The sequence below is a fragment of the Vigna unguiculata genome, chromosome 7 (genome assembly GCF_004118075.2).
Source record: "Vigna unguiculata cultivar IT97K-499-35 chromosome 7, ASM411807v1, whole genome shotgun sequence".
Lineage (NCBI taxonomy): Eukaryota > Viridiplantae > Streptophyta > Magnoliopsida > Fabales > Fabaceae > Vigna > Vigna unguiculata.
Genome location: NC_040285.1, coordinates 6436087 through 6452774, shown reverse-complemented (window position 1 = coordinate 6452774; position 16688 = coordinate 6436087). Strand labels below are relative to the sequence as shown.

General features: G+C 27.3%; 1 protein-coding gene across 1 annotated transcript; it reads right to left on the bottom strand.

Annotated features, from left to right (window-relative positions):
• Positions 1 to 14020: 14020 nt before the first annotated feature.
• LOC114190136 (B3 domain-containing protein At2g36080-like) lies at positions 14021 to 16284 on the bottom strand. Its single transcript, XM_028078918.1, has 2 exons — positions 15303 to 16284; positions 14021 to 14354 (listed from the first exon to the last, which is right to left on the bottom strand). Exons 1-2 carry the CDS (start codon positions 16099 to 16101, stop codon positions 14134 to 14136), a joined length of 1020 nt encoding a protein of 339 aa, XP_027934719.1. The 5' UTR covers positions 16102 to 16284; the 3' UTR covers positions 14021 to 14133.
• Positions 16285 to 16688: the final 404 nt, after the last annotated feature.

The window sequence follows — 16688 nt, the reverse complement described above, 5'->3', positions numbered from 1 at the left end:
TGCAATTTTGTGATTTTTAATTAATAATAAAATTGTATTACATCCTTTTTCACAACTACTACAAGGTTTATGTTGTTGGGAATAAATACAATAATTTCTTAAAAAAATTTAGTAAAATAATCTCACTCTTTTATATAAATATTTTATTGTGAATAAAAAATGAAAGAGGTGGCTTTGATCCCATGGTACAGATAAGAAAAAGGTAAATAACAAAACCTTAGACGAAGAAATTAATGTGAAAGTTGGAATTATCGGTGAAAGTGAGGCATGAGATTTGTGCACATGTATGGATGCGACCTCAGCCATTTGCAGACAAAGAGTGTAAGAGGATAGGTTCGATGATGGCTTGGATCGGATAAAATTTAAATTTATTGGAGTGATCAAAATAATTCATCTCCAAAAATTCCATATAATCTAAGATAATCAATGGATTAGTGAAATAGGAGTTTATGTTGAATTAATTTTCTTTTTTATTTTAATTTGTATGATATCAAATCTCCACTGATTTGAACCGAAGACCAAATATGAGCACAGGGATAAGCCTCATAAAAAAAAAAGAATTAAAAAATGTTGAGGCAGAATCTGAACAGTGAGAAATAGATTCCGATTTGTGATTTCTTATTTTACATTTGGTGGCAGTTGCTTGATGCCACACACTTCCCTGAATGGGTCCTACGTTAGCTACTTTCTGTGTGTCTGTTGTGTCTGTGCTGTTTTCTTTCACCTGTTTTTCCCTCTGCCACAACTTACTTATTACTTACCCTCTTTTGCCTTTACTTTAACAGTGTTGTGTGAAAGTTTGGTATGAAAATCAGGGATTTGATGGAGTGAAAACTTTTGTTACACTTCATTCTGTTTCCAATTTTTGTTTTGTCTTAATTGGGTCAATTCATGGATGTCACATCCTTCGCGATTTCTTATCTGCTTCACATCCACACATATTCTATTAAAGGATCTTCTGCTCTATCACTTTCTCACAAATCATTCTTCATCATCTTCTTCTTCTTTGCTACTTCTTATTATGTTAATCGATTCATGCTCCTCATTCTGCACCAATCTCCCTCTACAGGATTAAACCTCGTTTTTTTCACATTCTACATTTTTTCCTTTTATCTTAAACCTTCATACAAATATAATGTTTCTATGGAGAGAAAAATAATAATAAGACTGGTGACAAAAATAAATAAAGGATGAGAGAATCTCAGGTTAGTTCTTATTAAGATCAAACTTGCACCTGTGAAATTCAGGATAACCACCGTGCAATCACTATAAAAATCTTTAATTAATAACTAATTTTAGTAATTAAAAACATGTTTAAAAACTAATTTTTTTAATTAGAAATCAATTTAGAAATCTATTTTTTTAGTAGGTAAAACTTTTAAGTGACTAATGTCAGTGATAAGTTAGAGATCAATCTATAATATAAACTTTTATGGTATATTCAATAATCTCACGTTATTAAAAATTTGAGGTCAAATACAATTTAAATATTTCTGCTTCTCACAATTCACTAATATATTTCTTAATAATAAAATTGTGATAGAACTTCATGCTTTAAAATGAATAATATATTAGGAATGTGATGATTAATCCTGATAATGTGGTCAGAATATAAATTAACTCAATGTAAAAATTAATTATAATTATTTTATTTATTTTTGTTTATAAATTGATAATTATTTTATTATTATTAAAATTAATTATTATTCAGAAATTTTCTAATAAAATTGTTCATTATTAAAGATTTTGCAGTAACAAGTGTTCTGATTCTGGAAATTTATAAAACACTTGAGTTTGATTTGAAGTGGAAAATAATAAAGTTGACTACCGTAGGCAACAAAGTTATTGAATTTATTGATTATGGTTAATGATGATGCTTAATTACAAGCCTAGCTACAGACTCATGGAAGTTTTTGTTATCAAAAGACTACAGGTCATGGAAGGAATTGACCTGAGGTTGATCTTGTTACTGGGAATTTCTTAAGATAATCTATTAACAATATGTTTTTCATCATATATATATATATATATATATATATATATATATATATATATATATATATATATATATATATATATATATATATATATATATATATATATATATATATATATATATATATATATATATATATATATATATATATATATATAATATCAAAAGTATGGACAGGGATATGTAATCTTTTAGACATTTCATCATTTATGTTAAATTATTATAAATTTAATACTTAAGTTCATAAATAAAATATTATAAGTTTTATTGAACATTTAAAGAAATAGTAAAAAAAATACGTAAATTAAATTATATAAAAAAAATAAAAAATACGATAAATTGTCTAAAATAAGTTATTGAAACAATTGAAGAAAATTATAAAATACTTAAATATAATAGTTGAGAATTGTAACCAGCTCTGTTCCTTATGACTTATCTGTATGTTTATATAATATTAATTTTAAGTACTCATAATAAAAGTATAATATTTATAATTTCAATTTTATTACACATAATAAAAGTATAAAATCATCTTTAAGTACTCACAACCCTATGATAAATTTCATTTAATTTCCACCATTAATAATCTCGATATTTAATATCCATACACTAACAAAAAATGTTTTTTTTTAGACATTTTACATTTATTGTATTTATAAATATGTGAATTTATGTATGTTAAAAAACAATATACCTAAATTATTTTTATTTTATTTTTTAAGATTTGTACCAAATATCTTTTTATTCTTCTCATCATTCGTCTTTTCTTTCTTTGCATTGTTTTTAATCTTTTTCTTGTTCTTTTCACTAGTATAGTATAGTAAAGGAATATTACATCGAAATTGATGTTGTATCAAACGATGTAATAAGTGAAAGATATATTACATCATATGTAAAACCCAATGTAATATCTCATAGTATAACATCGGTTAAAAAAATCAATTTAATTGAGAAAGTTGATTTGATGTGGATATTATATCGATTGTTCATGAAAATCGATGTAATATCTTGTATTGTTTATATTAAATACATTACAAGTTATTCTAACTTCTGAACCAAAAAAACTTGTAAATTTACACAAATTTCAAAGCACACAATTGAAATACTTGATGTTTAGTAATGATACTTAAACATCAATATATGTCCTAAGGTACAATAAAGTACTCTTGTAGTAATCTTCTTCATAAATAATTACATATCAAAATATGAAAAGAAGAATTTCCCTTGTTTGGAAGTTTTGTTGCAGTTTTGATGTAAGAAGTCATTATCTGCAAAATAAGGAAATTTTTATGCATCGGTTGAGACAACCTGAAATCAAAGATCTTGAGTCTCTATCTACAAATTGATATAGAGTCACAAATGGTAGTTTTTCTTCTTCTTTCTCTTCTACTTCTTCTCTTTTTTCTCCTCGTTCTTTTTAACAGATCAAAAATATTAAATATCTAAAACTCATAAAAGAATAAATAAACCCATATATACATGTTTCATCATAACGCACATACCAAATATTCATCTTCATGCACAAGCCAAAATCCAAAAGGAATAAAGCATAAAGTTTTGTTACGTTCATACATCATCATGCAAAAGCCAAGTTCAAGAGAGGAGACGAAGAATATCAACCTCAATGTCGAAAATAATCGGTGGAAATAATGTTTTTCAATGTCGTGAACACCATAAAGAAAAAAAAAACTTTAAGCAACAATAAAGGCCCTACGGAGGTCACAACCCTCGTCGTTGTAGTTGGCAAGGGGTTTTGTGCATGCTTTGTGAAGGAAAAAGTGGAAAAGAAAGTGCCTCTAGGATTTTTTAAAGAGTTTTTACGTTTTACCCCTTTCCGTCAAACATAAATTTTGACTTTTACGTATGAGCCCTTGAGAAATAAACATAACTTTATGTTTGACCTTAGAGGGTTAGATGTAAAAATATAAAATTACATTGATTTTTAGATGTAAAAATAAAAAATTTACATCTAATAGAAAGAGATTAGACATAAAAATTGACAAATTGCTTATAAAAATGTCATGGTACATCTTTTACATCTGATATTTGTTGGTCAGACGTAAATAGACAGATGTAATAAATCATTTATATGTTAATGATAATGAATAATTTGATTTTGTGATTTTTTGTAGGCAACTATTATTTACCGTAATTAAAACTATTAAATATTTTTTATTGAAAACAAGATAACGAATTAAAAAGTAACTTAACAAATACTAAACATAATATAATAATTAATTATTTCTATAAAATTGAAATAGATAATTATAAGTAGGCTTAATTTTTTCATTAGTTCTTGTTTTTGTCAAGGAGTGTCAAGTCGATCTTCCTTTTTCTTCGTATGATTTTTTTAATCTGATTTAATTTGATTATGATTTTCTTAAAAGTAATTCAATTTGTTATTTGTCGTTTGTTTTTCACAAACGGAGTCAAAGTTAGTATCACAAGTCACTTTGTGTTATTTTTTTATAATTTGTATTTTAATTTTTTACATTTGTTTTAATTTTTATTTTTTTACATGTGTCATTTCATACTTATGTCATGTGATAGAGTCTAACATGATTGTAATAGTGTGATGTGATAGTGTCACGTGAAAAGAATCTCAATTTGGTTCCTACATTTATTTTTTAGATTTAATTTAGTCCTCATTTTTTGTAAAAATGACACAATATTGTTCCTCTTTCAATTGAGGCAAAATTTATTTTTTGCATAAATCTTACGTAGATATTTTTATTCAAATTGACATTTTTATTGAATATTTTTAGATATACTTTTAAATTAACTTTAAAATCTATACGAAGTATTTAGGACAAGTCACATGGGTGAACTTATATGAAGTTAATACTAGAATCTTAAGAAATTATATTATTCAACTTGTTGATTTTATTTTGTTCATGTATTTTTTGGTTATATGATTTCTTTTCCATTTCACATTAGATTTAATAATCACATTCAAACTCTAACTAATATGATTTTAAATAAATTTATATAGATTTTAAAGTCAGTTTAAAAATATTACCAGAAATAAAAAATAAAAATGTCAATTTTAGTAAGAATATCAATTTAAGGTTTATACAAAATCTAAATTGAGTCTCAATTTAAAGAGAAACAATATTACCCTATTTTTGTAAAATTTGGTACTAAATTGAATTTAAAAAACAAATGTAGGGACTAAATTGAGACTATACATGTGACACTATTACATCATACCGTTATTGTCACATTACACTAATCGTATCACATGGCACAATTTTAAGGTAACTCGTGTAAAAAAAATTAAAAAAATTAAAAAAAAAAATCACAAATGAACACAAAGTTGTGAAAAAACTAATGGAACAACCAAAATGAATCAACTTTAAAAAATCAGAACCAAATTGAATGAGATTAAAAAAGATTATGACCAAATTGAAACAAAAAAAAAAACTAGATGACCGACTAGACACTTTTAAACAAAAATAAGGACCAATGAAATAAAAGTCTTATGAGTAAAACCAAATAAAGAATAATAATATATGTTAAAATATAAAGAGTAACAATGTAAAAATTATTAAATCAGTTATGAGTTAAAAGTTAGTTTAAATAATTTAGTTTGTAAGTTATAAACTATAAACTTTTAAAATAAAAAACTTTCGGTTAAATATGTTTTTGGTCCGTTAACTTTTAATGAAAATTAAAATTAGTCTTTCTCTGAAACTTTTGACCCAATTTCGCCATTCAACTTTAAAAATAGGTGAATTTAGTATTTTTAACTAAATTTTGTTAAGCTTATTCAACGTTTCAAACTAGTTTCTCAATAGCTAAAATGCTAACATTAAAGCCAACATATATCAAACGGTGTAAACAACTCAAATGTTATCATAAAACACGTTTGAAACGTCAAATCAATTTGACAAATTTTGGTTAAAAGGACTAAATCTACACATCTCTAAAGTTGAGAGACTAAAGTGCCCAATGTTTCAAAGAGGGACTAATTCTAATTTTTGTTGAAATTTAAGTGACCAAAAACATATTTAACAAAAAACTTTAAAATATTTAACGAACATTCTTACGATGTGTTGGCCAAATTAATTTATAAATTAGTTAAAAAAACTAGTAACTAATTTGTTGATCCTTAAAAGTTATTCTAAATACATGTAAAATATAAGATTATCTTTTATTTATATATATATATATATATATATATATATTGGCGGACCTATGCCATGACAGAGGGGAGCCATGGCTCCCCCAATTTTTTTTTTTAAATTTATTATATATATATTTAAATATATATATATATATATATATATATATATATTTAATTATAATAAAAAATTAGATTTTTAAAATTATTTATATTAATTTTATATTATGGAAATTATAATAAAAAATAAAATAAAACATTTAATAGAGACATTCATTTATAAAAGAGATTAGGATTTTTTTGGCTATAAGATTTTTTTCACCGTGTAAATTATCGTGAAAGTGTGTGAAGAGAAATAAAATAAATACAAAGAGATACATTGAGAAACAAAGATTGGGGAACACATAGATTGAAATTGAAGTATACTTCTCGCATGATCTCTCACAGATCAATGTTAGTATCTTATTATGATTTATGTATGTTAAATTTATGATTCATTTTAGAATGTTTCTCCAAATTAAGTTTATTCGAAATTAGTATAAACCTAATTATGATTTTAGGGATTCTTTTGTGAAATTGGTATGAACTGTAATTATACTTTTTTCAAAATTATTATAACCCTTAATTATGAAATTTATGGATTTTGTGTTTTCTGCTGCTTATGGTAATTTTTTTTAAGTTTTGAATTTATATCGTGTTGCTTATTTACAGTGGCGGATCTTGATCAAGAGGTTGGAGGGGCCAAAGTAATATGATTATTTGATTTTGATTGAATCATTAGTATAATGTTTTTAAAAAATAACTTGTGTAACTGAACAATTGAATCATTGGTATAATGTTTCAAAATATGTGAAGAAGTAAAATCTATGTTGTTTTTCATCTTCACGTAGTTTTTCTTTTATCACTTTTAAAAAAATATATATTATTTTATTCTTCATCAATATACTTTTTTTTAAATGTATTAAAAAATAATTTTTTATAATCTAATAAAAAATTGAGAGACATAATTATTAAAAGAGAAATATATGGTAGTCAAGTTACAATTAAACATTGGTTATAAAAAAACACATAATACAATATTTTTTACTTCTATAATAATAAAAAGTGAATATACAAGATACTCATGAGATAAAAAATAATAATTTTAATAACTATTAAACTAATATTTCATTATCAAGTAAGACAAAAGAGTTACATCTTGTTATTCGAGAAAGAAAAGAAACAAATAAGAAATAAGAGCAAAAATAATGAATATATATATCTAACTTTATTTTTTCTTCAAAAACAAAAAAAAAAATACGAGAGTGAAAAACTAAAAAGACAATGAGAAAAAAAATAAAAAATATCTTATTAAATATTTTGTTTAATTACTCTTTTGGTTACTATTTCCAAAAATATCAAGGTCTTCCCATTTTTTTTAGTCTCAATTTGATCTTAATTGTTTAGTCACAATTTGATACTTTTAGATGAAAATATAGATAAAAAAATAATTAAACATAAATATTTGTATTCTTTGTTATATTTGATTTTATGTTTTATTATTTATTAGTATTAAATCTTTTATTTTATAAAAGAAATAAAATAATTTAATTTAATTTTCTTCAATTTCTAAAATACACTATCTATAATTTTAAAAAAAATTCAAAATTCTTAAAAATTTCAAAAACATATATATAATTTTAAAAAAAAATCAAAAATATTTGGGGGGGGCCAAGGCCCCTTCCAGCTTCATAGAAGCTTCACCCTTGCTTATTTAATTAAAGTGGTATGAGTTTTGTTATATTTTACATTGTGATAATTGTGATTTGTGAATATAAATTTTATCTTTTTCTAAATAGGTGAGATATGATAAATTTATATTAAAAAGATTATGATGAAGAGGAAAAAAATTGATTCATTTTTTTTTAAAAAGAAGGTTTGTGATAAAGATGAAAAAAATACATATACGCTAACTAAACTTTTCATGAGAAATTTCATGAGAACCAAGAATTTAAGATAATGAAAAATAAATCACTAAAGTTTTTAGAATTATATATACTGAATTTAAAAATTATTTAGAACGCGATCCGGGAAAAGCATCATCAAATTTGACAATACCCACCAAATCAAATTGATGAGGTATGAATGACTTATCTAAAATGATATTCATGGTTTGGTATCATGATTTAATAGCATGATATAATAACGAATTTTGTTGAATTCTACTGTTTTATGTGTTTGTTTTAAACAGGGAAAATGAAAAAAATTATATATAACAAATCTAATTTGGCACCCCTAAAGGTTGTGTCCAAGTTCCGCCACTATATATATATATATATATATATATATATATATATATATATATATATATATATATATATAATTTATAAAACACTTTTCTATCCCAATAAGTTTATGTTAGTCAATACTCCCCTAATATAAAGATTATTAAAAAGAAGTATGAGTCTTGTTAACCATTGTCATTAGTTAAGAATAATTAATACATTAAATTTTATAAAAGTTCATCAAACATTTAATGACCTCAATAATTATTAATACAGATTTATTTAGAGCAAAAAATTGTTCATAAATGTTATAAAATTGTAAATTCATAATTTATCTAATACACACAAAAAAAATTAAAATAATTATATAATAAGATAATTTTAACGTTGTAATTTTTTGGTGGAGATATTAGAAATTCTAAAGTATTTGTAGGAATAAAAGACGAAAAGGATATTTTTGTCTGTAAAACATCTATTATATGGATTTATATTATTTTAATTAGGGGAGTTAATTATTTCAGATTTCATAAAAATATAGTAGAATCAATGATAATTAATTATACTTTAACCAGTTCCTTGAGGCATTAGTTAGCGTTCCCAAAAAATAAAAAGAAGAACTGGAAAGCATAGGGTCATATCAAACTCATGATAAAAAAATTATCTATGATGAAAAATTAACTAAATACATAAATGGAAAAAGTAAACCAATACAACATTAGTAGAAAACTAAAGCTCAATAATCAAATTTCTCAGCATATTAAACACATTTACAAATCACAAAAGGCCTTTAAAACTTGTTACAACATTTTAGAAATATTTATTTTAGATGATTTAGTATTAATTTTCATTGGCATTACCCCGACCAGGTTTCTTTGTAGTTTGAATTGACTCATCATCCTCCTCAGAATTAGAATATTTTCTCTCAATCATAATATCCCATTTTGAGATTATTTTCAATTCCTTCACAAAAGTAGTTTTCTTAAGCATAAAAAAAATAGGAACTACCTTAGAACTACAATGAGGTGAATATAAATGTTGTAAACCATGTAGACTATCGACAGTAGGAGTAACATCCTTAAAAGAAGACATATCAGTCAAGGAATGAAAATTCACTAGCACACCACCACCAGTAGAAAAATCTAGATTCTTAACAATAGAAGATTCATACACAACACAAACATTATCATGATTTGACTCAAGTTGTGATTGAGCAACATTAACCAGTACAAACTCCCATACGCCCCTACGAGATCCACTACAGGCTCCACAAGCTAACCCATGGGCTCCAGCACGAGCTCCAAAACATGCTCCACAATAGGTTCCAAAACAAGCTCCACAACTTGTTACACAATAGCCTTCACAAGCTTTAAAACCGAACCTAGAGAGCTTTTATTCCCATTCGAGGCACCAACCACCTTAGGACGATAAAATTGTTCTAATTTTACACCAATTGTTTCTTCCAATTAAAACCACATTAACATCTTGTTGTAACCGTGTACAATTAGATAGATCATCAATAATCATTTTATAATTTGAAAAAATAAAATCATACTCCACATCAATAATAAATACAAATCCTAATTTTTCCAAGACACGATCTCTATCAGTATAAACAATATTGAGTTCATGCATAAATAATATACAATAGTATTTTCCATCGTTAACAAATAAATATAACTAGTAATAGATAATCTTATTAGTATAAAAATCATGTTTATCATCGGTGTATGAATATAAACATGCATTACATTTATTAACAAAAATAATTTTCTTTGAGCATAATAATTAATATATGATTTCTTATTTTTAGTGTTAAATTGATATTATGGAAAGTAGTGAAATATTGTACTAAGATCTTAAATCTTAATGATTAGTGAATGTCTATTTTTATTTATTTTTCTAGTACTACAAGAAAAATATAATGAGCCGATCAAAAAGTCAACATTCATCTAAAAAAGGTTATTAATTTTTCGTCTAAAAAGATAAGAATGCTATAATAGCAGTAGTGTCAGATGCAGCTAATAATATAGACTATATGTTGACACTAAATGGGACATTATATTAAAAATTGATATAATATTAATTGAATGTAATATCCTTAATCAAAAGTAATCCTATAAAACTTAAATATTTATAATATCTTATTTCGACTAAGGAACATTAACTGTGATAGACATTAATTCGATTACTTATAAAAAAAAATTAAATAAAATTATATTTTTAAAAATAAAAAATATATTTAAAAACTAATTTCCTAATTAAATATTAATTTAGAGATTAATAATTTAGGTAGTCAAAATTTTAATAATTAAGACTAATTTAGAGACCAATTATAATTTTTTTAAACTATTTTAGTTATCGATATTTTTGTTTATGAATTGATATCTATGGTGACTAATTATTTTTTTGTCACTAACATTAATCATTATTTAAAGATTTTCTTATAAAGAGTATTTGATCAACATAAAAAATTTAGTTTTAATTAATAATTATGCTTATATATTAAGCTTTATGATTCATTATTTATGTATTTTTTTTACTCAATTCAATCCTTTTATCTTTTAAATTTAAATAGAGTTGATTTGGTCTCATTTGCTAATCACGTTTGTTTGAGTAATGTACCTTTAGAAGAGATGATGAGTAGAGTTTAAAAACAAATTCAAAAACTACGTACACAAATATACAATTACAAGTAAGTTACTTAATTAAATTAAAAGTGTTGGAATGAAAGAAGAGAGACAATAGAAAGAAGGTTAAGGGGAGTCCACTCCAAGAGTCCGATTTTTTTACTGAGTTTTTTTGTGATGTTCTTTGTTGAGCATTACAAACACAATGTGTTGGTACTTTAAAGATAATTTTAATATATTTGAAAATTTTAAAATTAATGGCCAATTTTAAAGGCACATCAGAGAAATAACAGAGAAGAAGCAATAGAAAATCAAAACTCTCACCCCTCACACCCCGTCCTCCCAAATAAAATTATATGTAAAACAATTTTTAGGTAATTATAGGTAGTATATATTGAGAATTGATTGAAATTAAATTAGGTAATATTTAATGTTAATCAAATAAGTCTTAATTTTGGTTTTGCATTCAAATAGGTCCCAATTTTAGTCAATTTTGTTCAATTGGATCCTTTTTTGCTAACACTGTTTAAATCATTGATGACCATAAACAGTGACTACCATGTATCACTTCGTGGCTTTTTTGAATTTTTTTATTTTTGAATTTTTTTTTAATTTTTTTTAACTCTTTTTAAATGTCCACGTATCAACCCAGTAGCGTGTCATGTGTCAAAGTCAATGTTCTATATTTAATTTGGTCCCTTTTATTTGTTATTTTTGTTCAATTTAGTCCCAATTTTGTTTAAAATTGACTAATTTTGTCCCTATCGAAGATGTGACCAAATTTAATTTTTATATCAAAGTTATAATGGTATGAATTTTAATATATTATATAAAAATATTTAATAAAAAATGTGAAATTTTAATATAAAAATTAAATTTGGTTTCAATTTGGAGAGAGACCAAATTAGTTCATGTTAACAAAAATTGAGACTAAATTGAACAAAAATAACATATAGGAACCAAATTGAATATAGAACATTGACTTTGACATGTGACACGTTGTTGGGTTGACACGTGGACATTTAATAAAATTAATAAAAAATTAAAATAAAATAAAAATTTAAAAAAACCACGAAGTGATATGTGACAGTCACTATTTGTGGTCGATTTAAAATGTGTTAGCAAAAAAGGATCCAATTGAACAAAATTGACAAAAATTGGGATCTATTTGAATACAACCAAAACTATGACTTATTGACAAAACTTGACGAAAATTTGGACTAAAAGGGTATTTTAACAAAAAAAAGAAGAAGATAATTTTCTCTTGTCCCACTTGATACTTAAATATTAGTTTAATAGTTAACATGTTTTTGTTTATCTCATGAGCCTTTTGCATATTTATTTTGTATGAACATAGGAGAAAAAATAATATACTATATGTTTTTCCATAATCGATTTTTAATTGTGGCTTAATTATCTCAAATATTTTTGTTAGTAATTACGTCTTAATTTTTTATTAGATTATGATAAATTATTTTTTTGTCTTAAACTTAAAAAAGAAAAATAGGTATATTAATAAATAGATTATTAGTTTAAAATTTCACTTCAACATTTTATTGTTGATGTTCCTAACCATTCAAATTTGAAGAATTTATTGACCATTATTGAATTATATCAATCTTTGACAAGAACAAACAATTAAAGACATTTTACTTGATTGCTTATCTAATTCATTTTACGTTAACTCTTTATGTATCATTTTCTATAATAAAGATTATCAAAACAAAAAATTGCAGAACAAGATGAAGGATGAATCTCATGACGACAATATGGTTATTTACGTTGAAAAAGAAATAACTAAAATTTTTTATCCAGAATCAATTATTGATGAGTTCAAAATTTTTTAGTATATATTATTATCACTCTCCCAAAATGATTGGCCAAGATATGTGGCGCTATGGAAAGACAAATCATTCTGTTGATAGTTATAACTCGAGACATTTTTACACAAATGTTTTAAAAATGTATTATAACCTTTATAATACCTACAATATCCTCTTTATAATCCTTCAATGATAGTTAACATTTTCAAAAAATACAAAACGCCCCTTGACTCCAATTTACATCGAAGTTGCCCAAGTGCTACCAACATGTGTAACAAAACTCCCTTTAACTAATTTGTATCGAATTTGTATCCAAGTTTCTCAACTCCTACCAACATGTGCAATGTTCTCTTTTTATCAACAATGTCGGTTTTGAACTTTTTTCGCCTAATAATTGCTTTGTCGATTTTTCTTTATGTTCCTCTTATTAAGTTTAAACTTTCTTGATATATAGATATAATTTTCACCGACAACATCTTACCTTCAATATTGTCAAAGAAAAAGTCATACAGAAAAAATACACATTATAAAATAGGTTTCCATATTTGCAGCTTAATTAGTCCCTAATAGAAAGTAATGTCGGTCATCACTCTCATATTGTTAATGAGAAATAGCCATTTTTTTTTTCTCTTTTGCTCAGGAAACGAAAGCAATTTTATATATTAAACGAGAGATAAGTGTTGCAAGATGATACCACAAACGTGACAGAGCCAAGTTAAGTTGTCGGGTAGAAGGAAACAATCCCTCCCCATGCTTTTTAATCTACAAAAATTATAAGGGGGAATCAATCTATCAATGAATACGTAGACACAAGGGATTAAAAAAATGTTATCTTTACGTTAAGCATAGCATGAATCATAAAACTCCATTACTCCATCATCCCATTACACAAACTCAAATAAAGAACTCTTAGACAAATCGCATTCAAGCAATTAACAAAACATAGATTTAGATAATAAAAACAAGGTCTTTGGTAGAAATTTATGATTATTTTGGTGGAAACTAAAAGTTGAACACAAAATCCAATGAGGTGCCCACAGTTTTAAGTAGCAACATATAATATAATACTCGTTTTTGCCTAAAATGAAGTGCGAGAAGAAAAACGGAAATAAAGAAACAAGTTGCACTTGCGTGCATAATATCTGTGAGAAGAAAGATTCTCTAGAACTTAGATGATGATGATGATGATGATGAGCAATAGTTTATATAAATTAATCAAGTGGATACATATATAGTTATATATCTTACACTTGAGGGAGAGAAAAAGAAAAGAAAAGAAAGATGCATATATATATGTTAACTAGTAGTAGTAGTATGGTTGGTGGCGATGGTTTTGTGTGCCCTGTGTGGAGGGCATGTTGGTAGTATTGTAGGAACATTGGGGTGTGGAGGGTCCAGAATCGTGTTCAGTTTGGTATTCCATGTTCACCCCAAAAAGCCTAAGTACCCTTGAACTCGAGCTTGAACTGGGACTGTTTCCCTCTGCTACGCTCCTTTCTCTCTCACCTTGGGACCCTTGTCCTGTAACATTGCAACACGTGCATTTCTCAGTACCTTCATCAAACTATCCCATTCAATTCAAAAATAAATAAAGCATCATCATCATCATCGCCATGGATGAACATGAACATCACCAGATAGATACAGACTAAACGGCACCGCATGCTTTTCTCAACCTGCCAGTTTATGCCAAAAACCTTGTTTTTTTTTTCCTTAAAAAATTTGTTCAGCGACAATCGGCGCGTGTGCTTCACGTGGGTTTCGGCAATCTAAAACAACCTATTTGCCTCCTCGCAAATCCCAACATAAAACCACATTTCTCCCGATTAATTGGAAGGTAAACTTCACGCACTTCCACAAGAATGTAATTATTTCATCATCTTGTCCTTTTTTTTTCTTTTTTTTCACATCAAAAAAAGAAGCAAGTACACTTCAAAATAGGAAAAATAAACCCGAAAAGAAATAAAAAATCCAGTGAAAGGAAGTATTTGAAAGGATATTGTACTCAAAGAAATCCAAAAAAAAAAAAAAGAGGCAGTGTTATTTATGAAAGGATAGATGAATTACATTTACAAGTACAACTTATGAGTTGTAATACTATTTTACTCTCTCTTTTTTATTTTATTTGATGTTTCAGTGTAAAATTTTTGATTGTTTTTAACATTGTCAATGAAATATTAAATGTTGTTAAAAGAAATATGGGTCAAAGAAAAATCTAACGGATATATGAAAGATAAAAAAATGTGTTATATATATGTATATATATTTTTTTTAATTTCAAATATGATTATAGTATTTGTTACACAAAACCTGAATGGCAGAGAAGGGGATGAGAAAAAATATTAAAAAAAAAAATAGGTGAAAGTGAAGAAGGCAAATATAAATTTTTTTAGGAAAATTATCCATATTTTTTGGGAAAAAGAGACTAAAGAGATAAATTATTTATTTGGATTGAAGAGATAGAGCAACCTGCATGAAGACAGTCATATTGGTATGGCAAGGGCTGATGATTATGCAGCTGCTGCTGATGCGTAGGATAAGGATGCGCAGAATAGAACCCTCTGGTCCACCCCAGACCACCACCGGTGCCGCCGCCACCCTCATTCTTACTACTCCCGTCGCCACTCTTCCCGTGCGCAACCGCCCTGCCGCTAACGTGCACCGGCGATGTGTCGCCGTGTCGCCGGCGCCTCCATCCGATGAAGAGGCGGTGGGCGTCGGCGCGGTGGCGCTCGAACAAGACAACGTCGCCGGCGTCGAGGCGCTTGTCCTTGACGTAGCGGCTCCACCCTTTGGTCAGCACGTAGCTCTGGCTGCTGTTCCAGTAGGAGTAACGAAACCGCCAGCACTTACCCGACTCGTCCTCGAAACTCAATAGGAGCCCCTTGCACTCGCCCGACTCGCCGCCACCGCCACCGCCACCGCTGAGAGGGAAGTACTTCTCGGCGTGCTGCTTGGGGATTACGAGGCGGTTGAGCTTCCCCACGTCGCTGGGGGTTAGAGGCTTCTCGAACATGGGTTCCTTCTCGTCTTCCGTTTCCTCTTGCTGTGTAGTGGTCGTTGTTTGGTCCTCTTCCTCTTCGTCTTCTTCCACGTCGTCGTTTTGGTGGTTGAGGTTGAGACCCAGAGGCTCCGCAGAGGGCCAGGAAGTGGAGGAGCGATTCGGGGTTGCTTCCATTAACATGGGTTGTTGCTGCTGATGAGGCTGTTGTTGGGGCCACCACAGTGTTGTTTCGGGAAGGTCCATGGAGTAGTGGTTTATCGACATTTTCTGCGTTGTTCACTTCTCTCTCCACCGAGAGAGAGAGAGAGAGAAAAGGTGGATGGGGAATTGAGGATTTTGTGAGGGTACAGATAACAGTGAGGAATGAAGAATGAGAGAAAGGAGAAAGAGAAAAAGGAAGGGTTTTGAAAGAGGCGTGATGATTATGGTTTGATGTGGGAACTGTGGGAACTATTTGATGGAGCAAGATATGACAAAGAGAGAGAAAGAAAAAGAAAATATTATCTGCCACCATTTTAGTTTTCTTTTCAATTCTTTTACAATAATTCGGAGAAAAACAGAAACACATGTTTCTGTTTAGTTTTTGAATTACTCTTTATATTTTAGCAAAATCTAAAAAAATACCCCGCCATACACGTAATACTTATTGGCTCAAGTTACGTGCGAAACGCGTTACTACATCGAAAAAGTACATCACATTTTTTTTATTTCAGAAAGTACATTACAATATCCCGACGAAGGATCGACAATGATAACTTATTTTCTATTAAATAGTTGATATCCTCGACAACTATTTATATATAGTCGTTTTTTTTTTCTTCTGGTTTTCCACTCTAATTGTTTATATTTTA